The sequence below is a fragment of the Podarcis bocagei genome (assembly GCF_964188305.1).
Source record: "Podarcis bocagei genome assembly, chromosome: 2".
NCBI lineage: Eukaryota > Metazoa > Chordata > Lepidosauria > Squamata > Lacertidae > Podarcis > Podarcis bocagei.
The window spans coordinates 14,885,882-14,911,297 of record NC_138126.1 but is presented as its reverse complement, the minus strand read 5'-3'; the positions used below and the strand labels follow the sequence as shown (position 1 = coordinate 14,911,297).

At 45.0% G+C, this 25,416-nt stretch overlaps 3 protein-coding genes across 3 annotated transcripts in view; all 3 read right to left on the bottom strand.

The window, feature by feature from the left end:
- Window positions 1-19,184, bottom strand: part of LOC308580547 (uncharacterized protein) — a 147,209-nt gene extending 128,025 nt beyond the window's left edge. The window contains exon 1 of the mRNA XM_081182360.1: window positions 19,140-19,184. The gene's annotated coding sequence lies outside the window, so the exon portion shown is untranslated. The remainder of the gene's footprint in view (window positions 1-19,139) is intronic.
- LOC308580642 (uncharacterized protein) overlaps window positions 1-23,341 on the bottom strand; it is a 72,310-nt gene extending 48,969 nt beyond the window's left edge. Inside the window, exon 1 of the mRNA XM_081182595.1 lies at window positions 22,904-23,341. The gene's annotated coding sequence lies outside the window, so the exon portion shown is untranslated. The remainder of the gene's footprint in view (window positions 1-22,903) is intronic.
- LOC308580694 (uncharacterized protein) lies at window positions 6,168-19,007 on the bottom strand. Its single transcript, XM_081182727.1, has 3 exons — window positions 18,790-19,007; window positions 16,271-16,457; window positions 6,168-11,580 (listed from the first exon to the last, which is right to left on the bottom strand). Exons 2-3 carry the CDS (start codon window positions 16,368-16,370, stop codon window positions 10,007-10,009), a joined length of 1,674 nt encoding a protein of 557 aa, XP_081038853.1. The 5' UTR covers window positions 16,371-16,457; window positions 18,790-19,007; the 3' UTR covers window positions 6,168-10,006.
- Window positions 23,342-25,416: the final 2,075 nt, after the last annotated feature.

Below are 25,416 nucleotides of genomic sequence, written 5' to 3'. Positions count from 1 at the left end.
AAAAATGAATGTATTGCCAAGGATGCTGTTTTTGTTTCAAACATTGCAAATTGTGGATAAAATGGATTGTTTCAAGAAGTGGCAGAGAGATATTTCTAGATTTGTCTGGCAGGGCAAGAAGCCTCAAATAAAATTTAAGATATTAACTGATGCTAAAGAAACAGGTGGATTTGGACTTCCGGGTTAGCACCATCGGCGAATGGCGGAGTTCCTCCGACCGGAGGAATGGGCTCCGTGGAAACTGGGTCTTCCCACTGCGGCGAAGGTGGGGACCCGCTAGAAACCCCAGGTGGAGAAGCCTGGGGACGTGGGGTTCGGCAGAGCACCAAGAGCGCCTCCCCTACTCGCAAGGAAACCCCCTTTTGGGGCTCCGGAGCGAAGTGGGATGAGCAGCGTGGTGCAGCGGACCGATTGCTATTTTCACGGAGGGAAGCCGCACAGCCATCGCTGGAGAGCGCTGACTTTTTCCTGATGACATTTGGACTCTAAACAAGTACCCATGAGTAAAAACGGAAGATTTGACTAAGGAAAAATCTTTGAATTAGGTAACGAAGCGGGAAGGTCTAAACAGGAAGTCCGCCTTCCACTTTTTGTAAACAGACTGAAGCAAAGATCGTACAAGCTAAATGGCCTGGAATTTGATCTTAAGATTGAAATTTCCTGCACCCATGACCACCAAAACCCTCTTGACAACAGGAGGAAAGGGGGGGGGAAGAACTTTGACCGTCTAACCCTGCAGAAAGAGAGTAAAGGAATATAAATTTCCAACGTCCCAAACCCGGGGACGGGACGTCAGGACAGTAATCTTTGAAGAAAACGGAATATTCTTGGACAGATAGAAATAAAAGAGAAACAAATTAACTTTAATGTTGCTCTCTGCTTTTTTGTATTGTAAGGAAACAAAGTACTAGAAAATTGAAAGTAAATTTTCCTTTGTTGGATACATTTTAAAGATGGGCGTTAAATAGAAACTGTGTCCCCTAGAGGGAGCTTGTCAATTTTTTTGCTGCAGTCCACAGGGAGACATAACAGCTGTGAGAATCAGCGTGGGACCAGATACTTGACCTTGAACAGAAATGAGCAGAGAGGAAATTCCACCTTCTGCCCTTGGCAAAGTGAATGCTTTGCTGCAGCAGCTGCATGAGGATATGAACTTGATGAATGAAAAGCTGGATTTTATGGCTGCTGTAGCCAGAAAGTATGAACTGACAGGAAAAGAAGAGAAAGAAACTTCACTACAACCAATTCAGGAAACTGACTCAAGGCAAGTCCAAGGGCAGTGGAAGATGGAAGAGGTTGCGATTGCACCTCAAAAGTTACAAAGGGAGAGATCTAAAGTCATCGAACTTGAAGAGTGTCTGCAAGTTTTTGGAGTTATGGAAATTCTTAGCTCTAGTGGGACTGTGAAACAAAATGATAAGTATCTCTGGAACAACTATTGCTTGGATTACACAATCAGCATAGGGGAGTGGGACTGTGGGGAATGGAACAACTTGATGAAAGAAAATGGAGACTACGACTGCATGGAATTCCCCAGAGACCTACTCCCCAAGGAGAAAGGGAAGAAACTATGAAAGAATTCAACAAGGGACAAGGAAGTGTCTTATCATAAACAGGAACAAGAAAACCAGCAGAGGGGACATGGAAGTGACCTGAGAGCCTCAGACATCAGAACACCGGATTGATGGTTAAGACTTAAAGGGAAGAAAGGACTGACACAACCCGAAACCAGGAAGAAGGGACGACGGACAAAATTAGAAGAGAACCTCTTTTTATATATCTTTTTATTTCTGTGTAATATTAATGAAATAGCAGATTGTGCTGGAAAGGAACCAATTGGCTTTAGCAGAAAGGCTTGAAGGAGTTAAGTACCGTAGTTTTCGCTCCATAACACGCGTTTTTTTCCTCCTAGAAAGTAAGGGGAAATGTCTGTGCGTGTTAAGGAGCGAATGCTTCCCTCCGTGGGTGGTTTCCAGCGGGAGAAGAGCCGCTGAATGGGGAGGAGAGAGGGACAGAGTGCCTGCTTCTTTAAAGGAGCAAAGCGAGAGGGGAGAGGAGCCGCTTACACTCGTGTAAGCGGCTCCTGTCCGGTTGGCTCCTTTAAAGCAAGCAGGTTCTGCTTCTCTCCCTCCTCCCCACTCAGCGGCTCTTCTCCCCTCTCGCTCTTTCAGCTCGCTAAGGGGGGAGGGGAGGGAGAGAAGCAGAGCCTGCTTGCTTTAAAGGAGCAAAGTGAGAGAGGAGCCGCTTACAGGAGTGTAAGCGGCTCCTGTCCGGTTGGCTCCTTTAAAGCAAGCTGGTTCTCTGTATCTCTTTCCTCTCGCTTTGCTGGAAATAGCAGGCAAGATTTTCAGTGTCCTCCCGCTTTGCTTTTCAGCTCGCTAAGGGTGGGGGGGAGGGGGAGGAGGGAGAGAAGCAGAATCTGCTTGCTTTAAAGGAGCCTACTGGACAGGAGCCACTTACACTCGTGTAAGCAGCTCCTGTCCGGCAGGCTCCTTTAAAGCAAGCAGGCTCTCTGTCCCTCCAGCAAAGTTTTTCAGCTCGCTAAGGAGGGAGAGAAGCAGAACCTGCTTGCTTTAAAGGAGCCTACCGGACAGGAGCCACTTACACTCGTGTAAGCAGCTCCTGTCCGGCAGGCTCCTTTAAAGCAAGCAGGCTCACTGTCCCTTCAGCAAAGTTTTTCAGCTTGCTAAGGGGGGGGGGGAGAGAAGCAGAGCCTGCTCCATGCGTGCTCCTTGTCCCTTAAGTGCTTTTCCTTCCCTCCCCACTTAAAACGTGGTTACAAAGCACAGATCCACATGGATCCTCAGGATTTTTGCACTGGGTCAACCCAAATTCACCATCAGGTCACATAGCATGTCCATGGCTACAGTTTGTACCAAAAAAAATTACGCACCCACTGTTGCCTGGGGCTGCAGTGGTGCAAAAACATTGTTACAAACATGGATCCACATGGATCCTCAGGATTTTTGCATTGGGCTACCCCAAACTCACCGTCAGATCACATGTCTGTGGCCACAGTATGAAGCACAAAAATCATACATCCACTGTTTCGTTTAGAATTTTTTTTTTCTTGTTTTCCTCCTCTAAAAACTACATGCGTGTTATGGTCGGGTGCGTGTTATAGAGCGAAAAATACGGTATAAATATGGTTTAAATTCTAAATTTTGAAGTCTATGGTCTTGAAGGTAAGATAAAGTTAAAGACAACAATGGTAAATTGAGAAAGATTGCTAAGATAAATTATTTAAATAAAAATTGAGAAGTATGGGAAGAATTTGCTGAAATAATGAACAAATTAGAATACAAAAAGGGAGGTGTGAGGAGGTCGAGGACACAAGCTAATGAGATGATGCAATTTGAATCTATACCTTTTTTGTTTTTTTCTGTTTTATCTTTTTTCTTCTTTTATGTTATTTTGTTGATGTTTTTGATTTTTTGTATTTTTGAAAATTTGAATAAATATTACTTTTAATAAAATAAAATAAAATAAAGAAAGAGGTGGATTTGCCCTGCCAGACCTTAAGCTTTTTTTTTTTTTTTTGCCAAATTCTTTTTTATTGCGTGGTTCCATAAGAAAAAAAACAGACACACAAAACTTACACTAAATTAAACATATAGTACAGATACATACACACCCACATACGAAAAGAAACAAATACAAAAGAATACACAAATTTATAATTTTCACTTCAAACCAATCTCTTAGCTATCCCTTTTGGCACTTCCTTCAGCTTATCCGAAAATCATTCGAAGTAATCCATAAAGTTACGCATTCCCTAAGTTTTATTGTCATTATTCATATCTTTATCTCCTATTTACAATGTGCAATAGTTCATGTTTTGTCACAGCACATCTCTAAATCCCCTTAGCGTTGTTTGTCCCTCACTGATGTATTCCAGATAGTCTACATATTTTTCCCAATCCTTAATGAACTTTTGGTCTCTTGCATACCTGATTTTCCCTGTCATTTTATCTAGTTCCGCGTAGTCTAATAACTTTGATCTCCACTCTTGTATCGTTGGTATTTCCTGCTGCTTCCACCTCTGGGCTAAGACTACCCTTGCTGCTGTAAACGCATAGTATACTAATCTATGATCTTCTTAATCTCCTGTCCCAGCAGTCCTAATAGGAAAATCTCTGATTTCTTTGTGAACGTATATTTTAAAATCCTCTTTAATTCGGTGTAAATTTTTCCCCAAAACTGTTTCACTTTTCCACACTCCCACCACATGTGGTAGAAGGAGCCCTCTTTATCCTTGCATTTCCAGCACCTATTGTCCACTTTGTACATTTTTGACAATTTTGTAGGTGTTAAATACCACCTATAAAACATCTTCATGACATTTTCCTTTATCAATATAGAAGCTGTAAAGTTTAGCCCATCCTTCCAAAGTTTCTCCCAATCCTCAAATTGTATGGTATGGCCTATATCCCTTGCCCATCGAATCATCACCGGTTTGGTTACCTCGTCCCCCAAATTCCAGTTAAGCAACATCCTATACATCTTTGATATAATTTTCACTTCATTGTTTATCATCTCTATCTGGAATTTGGAGTCTTTATCTATGTAACCTCTTTCTCTAGTATCTCTTCTAAACATCTCATTTGCCTGATGATACTTTAGCCAGTCATATACATATTCCTTTACTTGCTCGTATGGTTTTAGTTTCCATTTCCCATCTTCTTTAATTACTAGTTGACTATACGTTACCCAATTACTTCTCATATTAATCGTCTTTATGCTCTCTGCTTCCAGAGGCGACAGCCAATGTGGTGTTTTCGGTTCTAGCAGGTTTTTATACCTTTCCCATATTTCAATTAGTGGCCCTCTAAAGATGTGGTTTTCAAACCCCTTATGTACTTTCCTTTTATTCCGCCATAAGTAGGCGTGCCAACCAAATCTATTTTCGAAGCCCTCCAAGTCGAGTAGCTCCTTATTTGCCAGCTTTATCCAGTCTTTTATCCAGCAAAGACATGTAGCTTCATAGTATAGCTTCAAATCTGGCAGGGCAAAACCTCCTCTTTCCTTTATGTCTGTTAATAATTTGAACTGAATTCTAGGTTTTTTGCCCTGCCAGATGTATCTTGAGAGTACTCTTTGCCATTCTTTAAAGATTCGGATTCCCTTAATTATAGGTATGGTTTGAAATAGGAACATCAACCTTGGTAGGACATTCATCTTAATTGTGTTGATTCTTCCCCAGAATGACAATTTCAACCTTCCCCATATTTCCAGGTCCTTTTTTATTCCCTTCCATGTCAGCTCATAATTGTTTTTGAACAAGTCTATGTTTTTAGGTGTTATCCAGATTCCTAAGTATTTGACTTTCTTAGTGACTTCTATCTGTGATTGTTGTTGTATTATTTCTATTACCCTTTGGTCCATGTTTTTACTTAAGATTTTTGTTTTTGTCTTATTTAATTTGAAGCCTGCTATCTCTCCGAACTGGTCAATTTCCTTTAATATATGTTCTATTGCGATTGTTGGCTCTTCTGACATTATTACTACATCATCCGCAAAGGCTTTGGTCTTATACACATTCTGTCCAATTAACACCCCCTTTATATTTCTGTTTTGTCTTATTGAGTCCAGAAGAACTTCTAGCACTGTTATAAATAATAACGGGGAGAGTGGGCAACCCTGCCTTGTTCCTTTTTTAATCTTTATCTCTTCTGTCACTATGTTGTTTATTATCAGTTTGGCTTTCTGCTCGGTATATATTGCTCTAACCCCGTTGAGGAAATCGTTTCCCACTTCCATATATTCCAAGTTTTTCAGCATGAAGTCCCAAGCCACATTATCGAAAGCCTTCTCGGCATCCACAAACATCATTATAACTTGTTTATCAATCCTCACCGATAAATATTCTAACATGTTAATTATATTTCTTGTATTATCTCTTATCTGCCGACCTGGTAGAAATCCCGCCTGGTCCTTATGAATAATTTCTGATAACAATTTCTTTAACCTCCTCGCAAGGATTCCTGCAAATATTTTATAATCTGTGTTTAATAGTGAAATTGGTCTGTAATTTTTGACTTGGGTTGTGTCTGCTTCTTGTTTTGGGATGAGTGTTCTGGACTTAGAAGGTTTTAATAATGTATTTGGGTGGCATGCATATTTGTGGTATGATAAGGTCAAAGCACATAAAGCGTTTAAAAACCATATTGTTAGGAAAGCACTGTTTAATGTCTGGATAAGATATAAGGACTTGCCTGAAAACAAAACTCCAAGGTGGCTGTCACCAATGGAAGCGAAGGCTCAGAAGAAGCTCAATATGGAGGCCAAATGACCGAAATATTGGGAAATTTTGGAACAAGAGGGAGATAGATTAAAACTGCAGAGTTTTGAAAAACTAAAAAACAAAGTGCGAGATTGGCTTCATTATTACCAAATAATGGAGGTTTACAATTTGGACAAGAAAATTAGCTTCCAGGTGGAAAAATCAAAATTGGAAACAGAACTGTTAGATCCCAAAATTAAGAACTTGTCAAGAATGTATAACTTGCTGTTGAAATGGAACACTCAGGATGAAACGGTGAAATCTGCTATGATTAAATGGGCACAAGATGTTGGACACAACATTATGATGGCTGACTGGGAACAGTTATGGACCACAGGTATGAAATTTACGGCATGTAATGCCTTAAGAGAGACCTTTGTTGGCAAGGTGATGTCTCTACTTCTCAAGATGCTGTCTAGGCCTGTCATTGCCCTTCTCCCAAGAAGCAGGCGTCTTTTAATTTCGTGGCTGCTGTCACCATCTGCAGTGATCATTGAGCCCAAGAAAGTAAAATCTCTCACTACCTCCATTTCTTCCCCTTCTATTTGCCAGGAGGTGATGGGACCAGTGGCCATGATCTTCGTTTTTTTGATGTTGAGCTTCAGACCATATTTTGCGCTCTCCTCTTTCACCCTCATTAAAAGGTTCTTTAATTCCTCCTCACTTTCTGCCATCAAGGTTGTGTCATCTGCATATCTGAGGTTGTTGATATTACTTCCGGCAATCTTAATTCCGGCTAGAGATTCATCCAGCCCAGCCTTTCGCATGATGAATTCTGCATATAAGTTAAATAAGCAGGGAGACAAAATACAGCCTTGTCGTACTCCTTTCCCAATTTTGGACCAATCAGTTGTTCCATATCCAGTTCTAACTGTAGCTTCTTGTCCCACATAGAGATTTCTCAGGAGACAGATGAGGTGATCTGGCACTCCCATTTCTTTAAGAACTTGCCATAGTTTGCCATGGTCGACACAGTCAAAGGCTTTTGCATAGTCAATGAAGCAGAAGTAGATGTCTTTCTGGAACTCTCTAGCTGTCTCCATAATCCAGCGCATGTTTGCAATTTGGTCTCTGGTTCCTCTGCCTCTTCTAAATCCAGCTTGCACTTCTGGGAGTTCTCGGTCCACACACTGCTTGAGCCTTCCTTGTAGAATTTTAAGCATAACCTTACTAGCATGAGAAATGAGTGCAATTGTGCGGTAGTTGGAGCATTCTTTGGCACTGCCCTTCTTTGGGATTGGGATGTAGACTGATCTTCTCCAATCTTCTGGCCACTGCTGAATTTTCCAAATTTGCTGGCATATTGAGTGTAGCACCTTAACAGCATCATCTTTTAAAATTTTAAATAGTTCAGCTGGAATACCATCACTTCCACTGGCCTTGTTATTTGCAGTGCTTTCTAAGGCCCATTTGACTTCACTTTCCAGGATGTCTGGCTCAAGGTCAGCAACCACACTACCTGGGCTATACGGGACATCCATTTATTTCTGGTATAATTCCTCTGTGTATTCTTGCCACCTCTTCTTGATGTCTTCTGCTTCTGTTAGGTCCTTTCCACTTTTGTCCTTTATTATGGAAATGTTTGTACGAAATGTTCCTTTCATATCTCCAATTTTCTTGAACAGATCTCTGGTTCTTCCCATTCTATTGCTTTCCTCTATTTCTTTGCATTGCTCGTTTAAGAAGGTCTTCTTGTCTCTCCTTGCTATTCTTTGGAAATCTGCATTCAATTTCCTGTATCTTTCACCATCTCCCTCGCATTTTGCTTGCCTTCTCTCCCCCACTATTTGTAAGGCCTCATTGGACAGCCACTTTGGTTTCTTGCATTTCCTTTTCATTGGGATGGTTTTCGTTGCTGCCTCCTGTATAATGTTATGAGCCTCCATTCATAGTTTTTCAGGCACTCTGTCCACCAGATCTAAATCCTTAAACCTGTTCCTCACTTCTACTATGTATTCATAAGGGATTTGACTTAGATTGTATCTTACCGGACCAGTGGTTTTTCCTACTTTCTTCAGTTTCAGCTTGAATTTTGCTATAAGAAGCTGTTGATCTGAGCCACAGTCAGCTCCAGGTCTTGTTTTTGCTGACTGTATAGAACTTCTCCATCTTTGGCTGCAGAGAATATAATCAATCTGATTTCGATGCTGCCCATCTGGTGATGTCCATGTGTAGAGTCGTCTCTTGTGTTGTTGGAAAAGCGTGTTTGTGATGACCAGCTTGTTCTCTTGACAGAACTCTATTAGCCTTTGCCCTGCTTCGTTTTGATCTCCAAGGCCAAACTTGCCAGTTGTTCCTTTTATCTCTTGACTCCCTACTTTAGCATTCCAATCCCCTATGATGAGAAGAACATCCTTCTTTGGTGTCACTTCTATAAGGTGTTGTAAGTCTTCATAGAATTGGTCAATTTCAGTTTCTTCAGCACCAGTAGTTGGTGCATAAACTTGGATTACTGTGATGTTAAAAGGTCTGCCTTGGATTCGTATCGAGATCATTCTATCATTTTTGATACAGTACAGCCTTCGCCACTCTTTTGTTGACTATGAGGGCCACTCCATTTCTTTTACGGGTTTCTTGCCCACAGTAGTAGATATGATGGTCATCCGAACTGAATTCACCCATTCCTGTCCATTTTAGTTCACTGATGCCCAGGATGTCAATATTTATTCTTGCCATCTCACTTTTGACCACCTCCAGCTTACCCAGATTCATGGTTCTTACATTCCAGGTTCCTATGCAATATTTTTCTTTACAGCATTGGACTTTCCTTTCGCTTCCAGGCATATCCTGGAAGAATGTAAAATTACAGTATATTAAGATAAATTATTAGGATAAAAACAAAGATGGAAAGGATTTGCTGAAATATCTAACTCAACTAGAATACAAAAAAGGGAGGTGCGAGGAGGTCAAGGAAACAAGCAAATGAAAGATAAGTAATGGGAAAGTTTGATTTGTTTTTTTTCTTTTTTCTTTTGTTTGTTTTTTTCTTTTTTCTTCTGTTTGTTTTTACTTGTTGTGATGTATTGTCTTGTTTTTTGCTTAATTTGGTGTTTTCTCTTTTTTCCTTTTGTAACCTTTAAAACTTTAATAAATATTATTTTTAAAATAATAGTTGGTGTATTCTAAGTGCTCTACTGCAGCTGAGGTTGGTGTCTTATAAGGTGTCGATATGGACTGAAGCTTTCCACATTCTTTCCACATTCAGTACATTTAAATGGTTTCTCCTGTGTGAGTTCGTTGGTGTCTTCTAAGTGTTCCATTTTGACTGAAGCTCTTTCCACATTCAATACATTTAAATGGTGTCTCCCCCGTGTGAGTTCGTTGATGTTTTCTAAGGCTTTCAGTTAGACTGAAGCACTTTCCACATTCAATACATTTAAATGGTGTCTCCCCCGTGTGAGTTCGTTGGTGTCTTCTAAGTGTTCCATTTTGACTGAAGCTCTTTCCACATTCAATACATTTAAATGGTTTCTCCCCAATGTGAGTTCGTTGGTGCATTCTAAGTGTTTCATATCGACTGAAGATCTTTCCACATTCAATACATTTAAATGGTTTCTCCCCTGTGTGAGTTAGTTGGTGTATTCTAAGTGCTCCCTTTTGACTGAAGCACTTTCCACATTCAATACATTCAAATGGTTTCTCCCCCGTGTGAGTTTGTAGGTGTCTTCTAAGGTGTCCACTTTCACCGAAGCTCTTTCCACATTCAATACATTCAAATGGTTTCTACCCCGTGTGAGTTTTTTGGTGTTTTCTAAGTGTTCCACTTTCACTGAAGCTCTTTCCACATTCAATACATTTAAATGGTTTCTCCCCTGTGTGAGTTCGTTGGTGTATTCTAAGTGCTCCGTTTAGACTGAAGCACTTTCCACATTCAATACATTCAAATGGTTTCTCCCCCATGTGAGTTTTTTGGTGTTTTCTAAGTGTTCCACTTTCACTGAAGCACTTTCCACATTCAATACATGCAAATGGTTTCTCCCCTGTGTGAGTTCGTTGGTGTATTCTAAGTGCTCCGTTTAGACTGAAGCACTTTCCACATTCAATACATTCAAATGGTTTCTCCCCCGTGTGAGTTTTTTGGTGTTTTCTAAGTGTTCCACTTTCACTGAAGAACTTTCCACATTCAATACATGCAAATGGTTTCTCCCCTGTGTGAGTTCGTTGGTGTATTCTAAGTGCTGCGTTTTGACTGAAGATCTTTCCACATTCAATACATTGAAATGGTTTCTCCCCCGTGTGAGTTTTTTGGTGTCTTCTAAGTGCTCCACTTTCACTGAAACTCTTTCCACATTCAATACATTTAAATGGTTTATCCCCTGTGTGAGTTCGTTGGTGTATTCTAAGTGCTCCGTTTTTACTGAAGCTCTTTCCACATTCAATACATTTAAATGGTTTTTCCCCTGTGTGAGTTCGTTGATGTCTTCTAAGGTATCTATTTTGACTGAAGCTGTTTCCACATTCAATACATTTAAATGGTTTCTCCCCAATGTGAGTTAGTTGGTGCATTCTAAGTGTTCCATTTTGACTGAAGCTCTTTCCACATTCAATACATTTAAATGGTGTCTCCCCCGTGTGAGTTCGTTGATGTTTTCTAAGGCTTTCAGTTAAACTGAAGCACTTTCCACATTCAATACATGCAAATGGTTTCTCCCCCGTGTGAGTTTTTTGGTGTTTTCTAAGTGTTCCGTTTAGACTGAAGCACTTTCCACATTCAATACATGCAAATGGTTTCTCCCCTGTGTGAGTTCGTTGGTGTATTCTAAGTGCTTGGTTTTGACTGAAGCTCTTTCCACATTCAATACATTGAAATGGTTTCTCCCCTGTGTGAGTTTGTTGGTGTCTTCTAAGTGCTCCACTTTTAATGAAGCTCTTTCCACATTCAATACATTCAAATGGTTTCTCCCCCGTGTGAGTTTTTTGGTGTTTTCTAAGGTTTCCACTTACACTGAAGCTCTTTCCACATTCAATACATTGAAATGGTTTCTCCCCTGTGTGAGTTCGTTGGTGTATTCTAAGTGCTCCGTTTTTACTGAAGCTCTTTCCACATTCAATACATTGAAATGGTTTCTCCCCCGTGTGAGTTCCTTGATGTTTTCTAAGAGTACTATTTTCCCTGAAGGTCTTTCCACATTCAATACATGCAAATGGTTTCTCCCCTGTATGAGTTTGTTGGTGTCTTCTCAGTCTTCCACTGTGACTAAAGCACATCCCACACTCCAGGCATTTAAACTGTTTCTTTGTTCTTCCCAATGATTTCACAGATGACTCCATAGAATTCTGGCCATCATCTTCCTCACCTGTTTGGGAGTGGGGGGGGGGGCGGGGAGAATCCTGTTAAGACTTTCAAGAAAGAAAAGAAAGGAACTAAAAAACACGTTAATCCCAATATGCACTGTCTCTTATTTTAACAGTCTCCATTCTCCACTGTCCTCTCTTACGTTCCAAACTTCTAGGAATGTAGATGTGATAATGGCAAGAATGAGACATGATCACTCCATTCACTTAATAAAATGCATTTATGTTATAATTTATGGTGGAACTGGCTTCTTAGACACATCTCTGTACAGTGGTACCTCGGGTTAAGTACTTAATTCGTTCTGGAGGTCCGTACTTAACCTGAAACTGTTCTTATGCTGAAGCAGCATTTTAGCTAATGGGGCCTTCACCGCCGGAGCACGATTTCTGTTCTCATCCTGAAGCAAAGTTCTTAACCTGAAGCACTATTTCTGGGTGAGCAGAGTCTGTAACCTGAAGCATATGTAACCTGAAGCGTATGTAACCCGAGGTACCACAGTATTTCTCTTTTTCCAGGGAGGAAATGATCACAGGCTTGAATAGCAGTCTCTCCTATGACTAAGAAGTAAAACTTTTGTTACCTATGCCACATGTAACTGTAAAAATATTGCAATATATTAGAACAGGCATCCCCAAACTTGGCCCTCCAGATGTTTTGGGACTACAATTCCCATCATCCCTGACCACTGATCCTGTTAGCTAGGGACATTGGGAGTTGTAGTCCCAAAACATCTGGAGGGCCAAGTTTGGGGATGCCTGTATTAGAACATAAGAAGAGCCTGTTCGATTGAGCAAAGGCCCCCCTAGTCCAGCATCCTGTTCTCACAGTGGTCAACTAAATGCCTGCAGTAAACCAGCAAGCAGGATTTGAGTACAAGAGCCCCCTGCCTTCCTGTGCTTTCAGTCTAATCCTCTTTTTCAAGCTATCCAAGTTGTTGGCCATCACTCCTGTAGGATGGAAGTCCATAGAAATCCATTTTGACTATTGCTCATATTTTGGGCAATAGAATAAAAGGTGTTTTAGCAGAAAAAATTCATCACAAGCAGGCCTGCTTTCTACCAGGATGTCGGATGAAGGAGAATAAAAGGAATATAATTGATATTATTGAATATTTGAAAGTAAGAAATGAAAAAAAAGTGGCCTTAATGTTTATAGGTGCTGAAAAGGCCTTTGATAATGTTTCATGGGCTTTTATGAAAAATATAAAAGAAAAAATGAATTATGGGGAAGCAATTTATTTTTACCAACAGTCTATGCTGATTGTTAATAAGGTTATAACAGAAAAGTGTAAAATAATGAAGGGGACAAGACAAGGATATCCCCTATCACCATTATTATTTATTTTGGTATTAGAGGCCCTGGCGAGAGAGAAAAAGTGGAGAAATTAATTACAGGAATAACAGTAGAAAATAAAGCATATAAATTAAAAGCTTATACAGTAATTGTAATTATAGTGGATCCCAAAAATACTCCACCGAAGGTGGTAGAAAAGATACAGGACTTCGGGCAGGCCGGAGGCTTTAACTAAACAAGAATAAGACTAAGTTTTTGGTAAAAAACACAATGGAGCAAGATCAAAAGGAATTACAACAAAAAAACAGAGTTAGTTACAGTGGTACCTCGCAAGACGAACGCCTCGCAAGACGGAAAACCCGCTAGACGAAAGGTTTTTCCGTTTTGGAGGCGCTTCACATAACGAATTTCGTCCTTTGCAAGACGAAAGCCCATAGGGAAATCTCCAGGACAGCGGGGAAGCGCAGCGCGTCTTCCCCACCCTCCTCGGACCTCCTCCGAAGGCTGGCGGCGGGCGGAGAGACCTCCTCCCGCCGCCAGCCTTCGTTTCTCCGCTATCCCAGACGGCTTTTGAAGGCAGGCGGGGGGGGAGCAAAGACTTTCACCCCCCGCCCGCCTTCAGAAGAGGTCCAGGACCTCTTCTGAAGGCCGGCGGGGGCAAAAGTCTTTGCTCCCCCCTGCCTGCCTTCCCGGGGGAGCGGAGAAACGCAGCGCCTTTCTCCGCTGTCCCGGAGGGCTTTTGAAGGCAGGCGGGAGAGAGCATAGACTTTCGCCCCCCGTCCACCTTCAGAAGAGGTCCAGGAGCTCTTCTGAAGGCGGGCGGGGGGGGCGAAAGTCTTTGCTCCCCCCTCCCTGCCTTCTCGGGAGAGCGGAGAAACGCAGCGCCTTTCTCCGCTGTCCCGGAGGGCTTTTGAAGGCAGGCGGGAGAGAGCATAGACCTTCGCCCCCCGCCCGCCTTCAGAAGAGGTCCTGGACCTCTTCTGAAGGCCAGCGGGGGGCAAAAGTCTTTGTCCCCCCTGCCTGCCTTCCCGGGGGCTTTTAAATCGCCCCAGGACAGCAGAGAAGTCCCCCGCTGTCCCGGGGCTTTTTAAAATGCTGGCGGGCGGCAGCGGAGGCTTCGCTCCCGCCCGCCAGCATTTTAAGATCACCCCGGACAGCGGAGAAGTCCCCCGCTGTCCCGGGGCTTTTTAAAATGCTGGCGGGCGACAGCGGAGGCATCGCTCCCGCCCGCCAGCATTTTAAGATTGCCCCGGACAGCGGAGAAGTCCCCCGCTGTCCCGGGCCTTTTTAAAATGCTGGCGGGCGACAGCGGAGGCATCACTCCCGCCCTCTGGACCATAAAGAAAGCTGATCGCCGAAGAATTGATGCCTTTAAATTATGGTGCTGGAGGAGACTCTTGAGAGTCCCATGGACTGAAAGAAGATCAAACCTATCCATTCTTAAGGAAATCAGCCCTGAGTGCTCACTGGAAGGACAGATCCTGAAGCTGAGGCTCCAATACTTTGGCCACCTCATGAGAAGAGAAGACTCCCTGGAAAAGACCCTAATGTTGGGAAAGATGGGGGCCCAAGGAGAAGGGGACGACAGAGGACGAGATGGTTGGATAGTGTTCACGAAACTACCAGCATGAGTTTGACGAATCTGCGGGAAGCAGTGGAAGACAGAAGTGCCTGGCGTGCTCTGGTCCATGGGGTCATGAAAAGTTGGACACGACTAAACGGCTAAACAACAACAACAAATATAATGAATTGGGAAAAATGTTTAAAATAATGTTTGTTAAGAATGTAGAAGCATATTTATTTGGAATTACAGGTACTGAGATCGCAAAAGACCAGGAAAGACTATGTATGCGACAACAGCTGCACAGATGTTATTATCCCAACGATGGAAAGATGCAATAATCCCAACTAGGGAAGAATGGCAAGCCAAACTGCTGGACTCTGCCGAAATGGCAAAATTAGCCGCGAGACTCGGGAATCAAGAAAACAAGGACTTTAAAAAAGAATGGGGAAATTTTATAATTTACCTATGAGATTACTGCACGCAAATCAAAAATTTAGCTGGACTTTAGGAATCACTTGTAAATAGGTTTATGCACAATTTAGATAAATGAAAACTGTGGAGAATGTATCTATACACTAGTATATTGTGTTACATAACCCTCTGGTATTTTTCCGGGTTTTGTTGCTCGCATGCGTAGAAACACTCTATTGCGCCGCGTGCGTGTACAGAAGCGGTCCTCCGGTTTGCAAAAAATTCGGGCTCTGTCTGGGGCTCCTTAACGGATCCCGTTTGCAAACGGAGGTACCACTGTATGTAGTTTTGAAAAAATTAATATAAGGACCCATGAAAGGGATGGAGCGAAGTCATGTGATTCAGAGAATCTCATGAAATGATTAGAAAAATGTCTTTGATATAAACTTGTATTTGTAAAAAACAATAAAAATATTTCAAAAAAAGAGGGAAGTCCATAGATTGACTATGCTTCTGTTGATTCATCATTTGCAAACCCAGAAGTAGGTGCTCCTGTTTTTGAAGTTTGCCTCGGAAACCGAACGTGCTCCTGAGCTTCCATTTGTACTGTTGCGCAGTAACTTTAGGTGCCCCCCATCCTATTTAAGGCTTTTTTTCATTCCGTTTTACCCTTGAGCAGCTAATTTAAGTTGTCTCCATCGTAATCAAGGCCATTTGTTCCCTTGCACAGCTAATTTAAGCTCCCCATCAATATTCAAGCCATTCCTGGCTGCAGTGTTCTGAGGTGACATTTGCTGCTTTAGTTTTTTCCTATTTTTTGTGTTTTTGTGGCTTTTTCATTTTTGACTGAGGCTTGTTTTTGTTTTATGATTGATTTATAGATTGACTGTGGAAAGGCATAAAAGCCCCCCATTTAATCAATGACTATAATCAGTGCAGGTACAAAAAAAATTAATTTTAATTTTTTTCATCTACAATGCCGTCTTATTTATTTTATGGTACAGAACATTGATTATTGCTTTCTTTTTATGGATCAATGGTCTTGTTAGATAGTAAAATTCATGTTACATTGCTGTTTTAGGGGTTGTTTTTAAAAGTCTGGAACGGATTAATGCATTACTTTCTATGGGGAAACATGCCTTGGTTTATGAACGCTTTGGTTTTGGAAGACTTCTGGAACAATTAAGTTTGAGAACCGAGGTACCACTGTAACTCCTAAGATTTAAAATCCTGGAGGAAGAAAATCTGTCCCCACTACTTGATGAAAGGGATTCAAGAAACAAAGTGCTGCTTTGGAGAAGGCCTCACCCCTTCCTTCTTCCTGTCAGGAACTTCCTTCCATTTGTCTCCTCTCCATCTTTTCCTCTTTCTCCCTCCACCATCCATCTATCCCTGTCCCCATCTCCTCTCCCCTGGAACTCACCAGATTTCTCCAAGGGTCCGGCGAGGGAATGCTCAGAGGTTGTGGGGAGGGATGCGGGAGACAGCCTGACCAGGTCAACCGTCCATCTTCCTCCTTCCATCCTGGCCAGGGTTGCAGGTTCAGTCTCAGCTAGGTTTGCAGGTTCAGCTTCCTGAGGAGCGCAGAAGCCAGAGCCAGTTGCAGCTTCCTGGGAGGGAGGGAAGAAGAAGAAGCCATGGGAGTCTGAGAGCCCCTGCAGGGATTCTCCTGCCCAAGACATTCTGCTGCCCCTGGAGAAGCCCCAATTGGGCACCCCCTTCCCAAGAGCCCCCACGCATTTTCAAACACCTTTGGCAATTCCTTTCACCTGCTTGTCCCATCTCCCTTCCTAAGGCTGGCATGGTATGCACATTTTAATTTAAGAGTTAATTTGCAAAGGACTGCTCTGAATACATGGGTGGCCCTTGCATGGAGAAGAAGGAAGCCCCTTGCTTGCATCTGGACCCCCTGGGAGAAGCGGGGGATCTGCCCACTCGTCCCTCTTCCCTCACTGCCTCCTCCTCTGTCCCCCTGCCCTGCAAACACCCTTTGCTCTTGTTGCTCAGGGGAGAGAGATGGCTTGTGGAAGGAGCCTTCAAACCCATCCGTTTCCTCCTCTGCTCCCCCTCCTGTCCTTTTGGGAAACAGGAGCTTTGGTCAGGAGTAAACAACTTAGACGGCAAGTTCGCAAGATAAGCACTTTGGAGCACTGCTCCTTAAAGAGCAGATTCCTTAAAGAGGGCATTTCTTGAAAAATCAAAGGCCAAACTGGAAGACCTCCGATGGCAGCCCTGTACAGTCGTACGTCAGGCTACATACGCTTCAGGTTACAGACTCCGCAAACCCAGAAATAGAGCTTCAGGTTAAGAACTTTACTTCAGGATGAGAACAGAAATCATGCTCCAGCGGCGCGGCAGCAGCAGGAGGCCCAGTTAGTTAAAGTGGTGCTTCAGGTTAAGGAGAGTTTCAGGTTAAGTACGGACTAAGTACTTAAGGAATTAAGTACTTAACCTGAGGTACCACTGTACAGGGAAGTTTTTGATGTTTTAATGTTTTTATTTTGTTGGAAGCCGCCCAGAGTGGCTGAGGCAACACAGTCAGATAGACAGGCTGCAAGTAATGAATTAATAATAAAATAATAATAATAATAATAATATTCCATTCTAAGCATGTCCTGCTATACATTGCTGGTCAGAGACTCTGTCTCAACCTCCCCCTTGAACGCAAGAGGGCTTCCTATTTTTACTGCTGTTCTTTACATTTCTATACTGCCCTTCCTCCAAAGATCACAGGGCAGCTTATAAGAAAAAAAAAACACAGAGATGCGTAGCAGAGTAAGAAATAAAAACGACAACCCTCCCGCCGCCCCCCATGCAGTTGTGAAGTCCATAGATTGTTTAATGCAGTGTTTCCCAAACGTTTTTGGGCAACGGCACACCTGCTTACCGGAAAAAAATCTCGCGGCACACCACCATTAAAGCCCCGCCCCGTGACGTCAGCGCGCAGCGTCACGCCGGGAGGGACGCACAAAAGGGGACGTTTTTTTCCTCCCCCTTGCCGGGGTGGGAGGAGGCAGCAGAGCGAGGGCAGCTGAGGCGGCGGCGGCAGCTGAGGCGGCGGCGGCTGCGATAGCGGGCGGAGGAGGAGCCGTCGCCGGGAGTTGCTGCTGCTGCTGTTGCTGCTGCTGCCCGGACATGCCGGCCTCCTCCTCCTCCGCTGTCTCGCGCGCCTCCCTTTTGCGCGCGCTGCCCCGCCGCTCGGCACGACCACCGCGGAGCCGCCCCGGCTCGACGCGGATCCTCGCCGCCGCCGCCTCTCGCCGCCGCCTCTCGCCCGCCTCCCTCCCACGGCACACCAGCCGGTGTCTCACGGCACAGTAGTGTGCCGCGGAACACCGGTTGGGAAACACTGGTTTAATGAGCCAAACCCCTGGGAGAAGAGCAATGCTTTGGCCTGGTGCCTAAAGATAAGGAAGGAAGCCAGGACACTGAGGTCCTCCTACGAGGTTCTTCTGCCAGTTCTCTCACTGCAAGAAGTGAAGTTTCAGGGCAGGCAAAGGGAGTTCTAGGTAATGGCGCCCTCACGTCCAGCGTCAAAGAGATAAAGAACTACAGAACTTTTAGAAGACAGATGGAGGCAGCCTTGTATTGGGAAGTTTTTAACATTTGACATTTTATAGATGTTGTTAGCTGCCCAGAGAGGCTGGTGAAACCTAGCCAGATGGTCGGGATATAAATATCAATATTATTATTATTACTATTATTATTATTATTGCAAACCTGGCCAGCAATGCCCACTCCTCTCCCCTCTCCTGCCTCCTTCCCTGCAACTCCCTTTGCACCAGATCCCTGCAGGAGGAAACATCTCCCCCCCCCCTTCAAGCCCCCTTCAAGAAAACAGCTCCCTTCCCTCCCTTCTCTCCTCCCCGTCCGGGGGCTTCTCATCCTGGACCCCCTCGCAAAGCCCCTTCCCTCCTTCCCCGCCACTGGCTTTGCACTCACCCGAAATCCTGGGCAGCGGGGGCGGGAATGGGAGCCCCCGCGTGGGAGGCAGGGAGTGAGGGCGCTTAATTAGGAGGCTTAATTAGGAAGAAGCCCCCTCCTCCGCCTCCGCACGACGCAGCCCCGCTTCCCGCCTCCTCCCCTCCCTCCCTCCTTTGCAAGCCCCGATTTTGTCTCTGCTGGTGAAGCCGGAAGTGGAGGCAACTCAGAGGAGGAAGGAGAAGTTCTCTCCACGCTCAGCCTCTTGTCTGTTATTTGATAATTGGGGGAAGGAAAACCTTGTAGCCCCCAACCAATGGGGAGACGAGGGAGGGGAACGTGTGCATAGGGAATAAAAGCTCATTCTTCACTCCAGCTGGACTGTGCCTGCTTTGGACCCCCGCTTTTGCAAGAACCTATTGTCCTCAATGAACTCTTTACTGCTTCACCAATTTTGTTCAGATGGTATTTTAAGGAACGGCACTGTGGAGAGATACTTAGGATGGATTGTGTTTTGGCTTGTGTTAATTTATTTATATTTCTTGTCCAAGCGATAAACAACTACCTGACATTCAGAAGACATCTGAAGGCAGCCCTGTTCAGGGAAGTTTTTAATATGTGACATTTTAGTGTATTTTTCATCTTTGTTGGAAGCCACCCAGAGTGGCTGGGGGAACCCAGCCAGATGGGCGGGGTACAAATAATAAATTATTATTATTATTATTATTATTTTATTGAATAAAATTTATTTTTAAAAACCTGAAGAGGGGTTTCCCCAAACAAACAAAAAGAACACCACAGCAGTAAAATCAAGAAAAATTTACAACCCTACTTTAAAACATACAAAAGCTAAAATATTAAAATTACTTCCACTTCCTAAGTATCTGGGTAAGGTAAAGGTAAAGGGACCCCTGACCGTTGTGGGCGACTCTGGGGTTGCTGTGCTCATCTCGCTTTATTGGCTGAGGGAGCCGGCGTACAGCTTCCGGGTCATGTGGCCAGCATGACTAAGCCGCTTCTGGCAAACCAGAGCAGCGCATGGAAACGCCGTTTACCTTTCCGCCTATTTATCTGCTTGCACTTTGACGTGCTTTTGAACTGCTAGGTTGGACCTCCGGAACGAATTAAGTACTTAACCCGAGGTACCACTGTATCCCCTTTGGGATGGTGGCGCTAGGGCTCTGGGACCACCCTCCCCAAAATATTTACTTGCCTTCAATGTATTGTTACCACTGTTATTTTATAGTACAGATCATTTTTAAATTAAGCACTTTCTCTAAAATTAAAACGGCAGAAGTAATCAGTAGCATAGATATCAAAGGAAAGGCAAGAGAATGGTCCCTAATAGATACAAGGGAGCCACAGGTACACAAGCACACAGAAGTAAATAACCCAAGAGTGGCTTCATTGAGTTGTTAAGTGTTATGTTGTTAAGTGAAGCTAAATCCCCACTGCAGCCTTGACAGAGTAAATGAGGCACATTCATTTTATGTTACACGGATGAGATCATGTGGTAGTCCCATCCTGAGAATTTCTGCGAAGGTTGGTGAAAAATTTCATTCCCCTGTATTACTGACATTTCCCCTGTATTACTGAAAGTGCACGCATGCGCATGCGCGCACACACACATACATATACATCCCCATTTTTTGTGCACAATTTGAATTACTTGAAGGCCATTCTGAGAATCTGTATAAATACTTGGTCATTAAAAATAACATAAAACAAATGCCAACACACCATGAAAACTGTGCACAAAAGCACGGTTTTATAAACTTTGTCACCAGCCTTGGGGAGAGGGGTGGGAATGTACAGTTTGCTGTGCTTAGCCTTGCAATGGGAGACTGAAAGGGTCTAGGAATATTTTTCTGCAAAAGCAACAGACTGGTTGTCAAAAGTGTGAACTTCGTTAATTGACCCTATTTAAAGGAATTGGGGACGCGGGTGGCGCTGTGGGTAAAAGCCTCAGCGCCTAGGGCTTGCCGATCGAAAGGTCAGCGGTTCGAATCCCCGCGGCGGGGTGCGCTCCCGTTGCTCGGTCCCAGTGCCTGCCAACCTAGCAGTTCGAAAGCACGTCAAAGTGCAAGTAGATAAATAGGGACCGCTTACCAGCGGGAAGGTAAACGGCGTTTCCGTGTGCGGCTCTGGTTCGCCAGAGCAGCGATGTCACGCTGGCCACGTGACCCAGAAGTGTCTCCGGACAGCGCTGGCCCTCGGCCTCTTGAGTGAGATGGGCGCACAACCCCAGAGTCTCTCAAGACTGGCCCGTATGGGCAGGGGTACCTTTACCTTTACCTTTAAAGGAATTGGTCAGTTAGTCAGAGAATTGCTTTTCTTTTCTTCTTCTTTTAATTACACAACTGCTTTGGGGGGTGGAAGTGTGGTCAAGCACACAGCATCCTGGAACTATGAACCAACCATCACCAGCCTCCTTTGAGTGTCTGTCAGCAAAAGCAATAAATGCAATAATATTAGCAAAGCTTTAAAACCCTATAGGTGAGAAGGCAGGTCCGAGAAAATCACGGAGGGTCACTTGTGTAGATCGGCATGAAGCAAGCCATGTGAGCTAAATATTAACTGTGCATATTGCATTGATCAGATGCATCAATCAAAATAAGCTCCCGCCCCCTCCTCCCCGCCCCCTTGCAGGAATCAAAATAATTCAAGGTTACGGCTTCTGTTTTTCCCTGGTTCTGCTCTGCTTCGCAGCAATCATGCATATTCAATATTGAGAAGCTTATGGCGCCCCCCGCCACTCCCAAGCGTACCCCGAGCCTCGGGGGAAGGGGGGAGAGCTGCACTCGTCCTCTCCCCTGCCTGCCTCCTCCAGCTCAGTGCGGGCTGCATGCCAAATGTCACCCCCGTCAGGATGGCACCCGGGGCAGGCCGAACCCACTGCACTCACCTCGGTACGCCTCTGACCCCTGGATGCGCACTCCATTGTCTCTTGAGACATGTGGATATCAAACAAGGGTAGTTTGTATACACGCTCACACACCCCTCTGTATCCAGGCAAGAAAGAGGCCTTATCGGAGTTCAAGGCCAGGCAAGAGCACTCAAGGAGAGCACAAAGCGTGGCCTGAGGAGAGTTCAGGGGGCCAGACGGAGAGACCTGGAGGGCCATATATGTTTCCCTATCCCTGCTCTACATCACCCAGGATGAATAGCGCCTTTGGGGAGAAGTCCATTTGGCTCCATCTCTCCCAAATCCCTTTTTGTGACTTTGGGCAAGTTGTGTGGCTTGGCAGGGTTACAAAGCCTAACAGTGTAGCAAGATTTCAATATATCCTAGTAGGTGCCCATTCTCTCCTCTCTCTCTCCCCATACTCCCTTGCCTTCCCATGCCTTTTTTAAAAAATGTGGTACTGTATTTGGTTCAACTCTGCTTTTCTTTGAAAGCAAACCTGGGGGGGGGGGAACCATACCACTTTCCTGGAAATGGTGTGAGACAGGGAGCTGAAAATCAGATGAATTGTACCTCTCAGGTGTAAATATTTATCAATCAATACATGAGAATAAAACATTTTGGGAACACAGAACTTGCACGGATTACAAAATCCTGGACAGTGTGGCGGTGGAGTTGACCCTTTCAAGCAAGGCTAGATAGATGGGGATAAAACCCCAGAGATCTGACCTCAACCTTGGCCATTGTTGAAATATCTGCTGGACCTTGATTAAAGGGATTTGTTGCTGTTGGCAGAAGCCTCGGCTTCATTTGGAACAAGCCTAAAAAGTGGATTTGGGTGGGGGGTGAGAGTTGGAGAAGGATCATACGGCATTTGTGCTTTCAGTGGGGTTGGCTTCCAAGTTTATGCACTCTTGGGGCTGCAGCCAGATAATCTTGATCGGAATGGGTCTGGGAGTAATCAGCAGCTGGTTTTGACTCATATCAGCTCCCGGTGGCTTTCTGAGGTCCTAGTCAAGGGGACTCTCTACCCATCACCGTGACCAGCTACTGGGGAGCTCATGGTGGTGTAGTGGTTAGAGTAGTGTCTCTCAAACTTGGGTCTCTGGCTGTTAAAAGGTAAAGGGATCCCTGACCATTAGGTCCAGTTGTGACCGACTCTGGGGTTGCGGCACTCATCTCGCTTTATTGGCCGAGGGAGCCGGCGTACAGCTTCTGGGTCATGTGGACTTCTCCGCAACCCTTCCCCTCTGCAGGGAGGTGGGACCGATTCGGATGGTCCGCCCCCGCCACTTAATGGATCCAATTGGCTTCCAGAGAGTGGTAGGGGATGCTTTATCCCAAGTTGATGGCCTTTCAGCTGATTCCCTGGTGGCACGCTGGAATGTGGAGTTAACCAGGGCTATTGACTGTCTGGCTCCGAAGCGCCCTCTCTGATTGCATGGAGCCCGGACAGCCCCGTGGTTTTCCCCGGAGCTGAGGGTGATGAAACAATTGTTGAGACGGCTAGAGCGCCGGTGGTGGAAAACTCATTCTGAATCAGACCGGACACGGGTTAGAGCTCAACGTCGAGCCTACCAAGTGGCAATGGCGACGGCGAAGAGGGCCTTCTTCGCCGCCTCCATTGCATCTGCAGAAAACAGCAGCAGGAGACTTTTTCAGGTGGTTCACAATCTATCGGAACCACCTATACCACCGGGGCCTGGTAGGGATCCCAAGATCTCCTGCAATGCTTTTGCAAAGTTTTTTGCAGATAAAATCGCTCAGATTCAGAAAGAGGTAGACTCCACCGTGGGAGCAGGGCCAGGGCGGGAGAGTGCTAGAGTTCTGTCTGGTCCTGTTACATGGGATCAATTCCAATCTGTTACCTCCGAGGATGTGGACAGGCTGCTTGGACGAGTGAAACCAACCACCTGTCTCCTGGATCCTTGCCCATCCTGGCTTATAAAAGCTAGCCGGGAAGGACTGGGTGATGGGCTCTGCGGGGTGGTGAATGCTTCCCTCTGTGAGGGAGCCTTCCCAGACCCGCTGAAAGAGGCGGTCATTAAACCGCTTCTTAAAAAAAAATCTTTAAACCCGGCCAATTTGGCCAACTATCGCCCAGTCTCAAATCTGCCATTCTTGGGCAAGGTGATTGAGCGGGTGGTTGCTGAACAACTCCAAGCACGCCTGGAGGAAATGGACAATTTGGATCCCTTCCAATCAGGATTCAGGCCTCACCTTGGGACTGAAACTGCCTTGGTCGCGCTGGTTGGTGATCTCCGGCGGGCTAGGGACAAAGGTGAGAGCTGTTTCCTAGTTCTGCTGGATCTCTCAGCGGCCTTTGACACCATCGACCATAACATCCTTCTGGACCGTCTAGAGGGGCTGGGAGCTGGGGGCACTGTCATACAGTGGTTCCGCTCCTTCCTCATGGGCCGTGTCCAGAAAGTGGTGGTTGGGGATGAGTGTTCAGACCCCTGGGCTCTCACTTGTGGGGTGCCTCAGGGTTCTGTCCTCTCCCCCATGCTTTTTAATATCTATATGAAGCCGCTGGGAGAGATCATCAGGGGGTTTGGACTGGGAATCAGTATGCATATGACACCCAGCTGTACCTCTCCTTTAAATCAGAACCAGTGAAGGCGGTGAAGGTCCTGTGTGAGTGCCTGGAGGCGGTTGGAGGATGGATGGCAGCTAACAGATTGAGGTTGAATCCTGACAAGACAGAAGTACTGTTTTTGGGGGACAGGGAGCGGGTTGGTGTGGGGGATTCCCTGGTCTTGAATGGGGTAACTGTGCCCCTGAAGGACCAGGTGCGCAGCCTGGGAGTCATTTTGGACTCACAGCTGTCCATGGAGGCGCAGGTTAACTCTGTATCCAGGGCAGCTGTCTACCAGCTCCATCTGGTACGTAGGCTGAGACCCTATCTGCCTGCGGACTGCCTTGCCAGAGTGGTGCATGCTCTAGTTATCTCACGCTTGGACTACTGCAACGCGCTCTATGTGGGGCTACCTTTGAAGGTGACCCGGAAACTGCAATTAATCCAGAATGCGGCAGCTAGACTGGTGACTGGGAGTGGCCGCCGGGACCACATAACACCGGTTCTGAGAGATCTGCATTGGCTCCCAGTACGTTTCCGAGCACAATTCAAAATGTTGGTGCTGACATTTAAAGCCCTAAACGGCCTCGGTCCTGTATACCTGAAGGAGCGTCTCCACCCCCATCGTTCAGCCCGGACACTGAGATCCAGCGCCGAGGGCCTTCTGGTGGTTCCCTCATTGCGAGAAGTGAGGCTACAGGGAACCAGACAGAGGGCCTTCTCAGTAGTGGTGCCCACCCTGTGGAACGCCCTCCCATCAGATGTCAAAGAGATAAATACCTGACATTCAGAAGACATCTTAAGGCAGCCCTGTTCAGGGAAGTTTTTAATATGTAACGCTGTACTGTTTTTAACACTGATTGGGAGCCGCCCAGAGTGGCTGGGGAAACTCAGCCAGATGGGCGGGGTATAAATAATAAATTATTATTATTATTATTATTATTATTATTATTATTATTATTATTATTATTATTATTATTATTTGGTCATCATGACTAAGCTGCTTCTGGCGAACCAGAGCAGCGCACGGAAATGCTGTTTACCTTCCTGCCAGAGCGGTACTTATTTATCTACTTGCACTTTGACAAACCTAGACAGCATCTTAAAAAGTAGAGACATCACCTTGCCAACAAAGGTCCGTATAGTAAAAGCTAAGGTTTTCCCA

Coding starts and splice junctions, on each gene's coding strand:
- LOC308580694 (XM_081182727.1), bottom strand. CDS start 16,370: ATGGAAGGAGGAAGATGGACGGTTGACCTGGTCAGGCTGTCTCCCGCA. Junction 11,581..16,270: donor CGGACCCTTGGAGAAATCTG/GTGAGTTCCAGG, acceptor ACTCCCAAACAG/GTGAGGAAGATGATGGCCAG.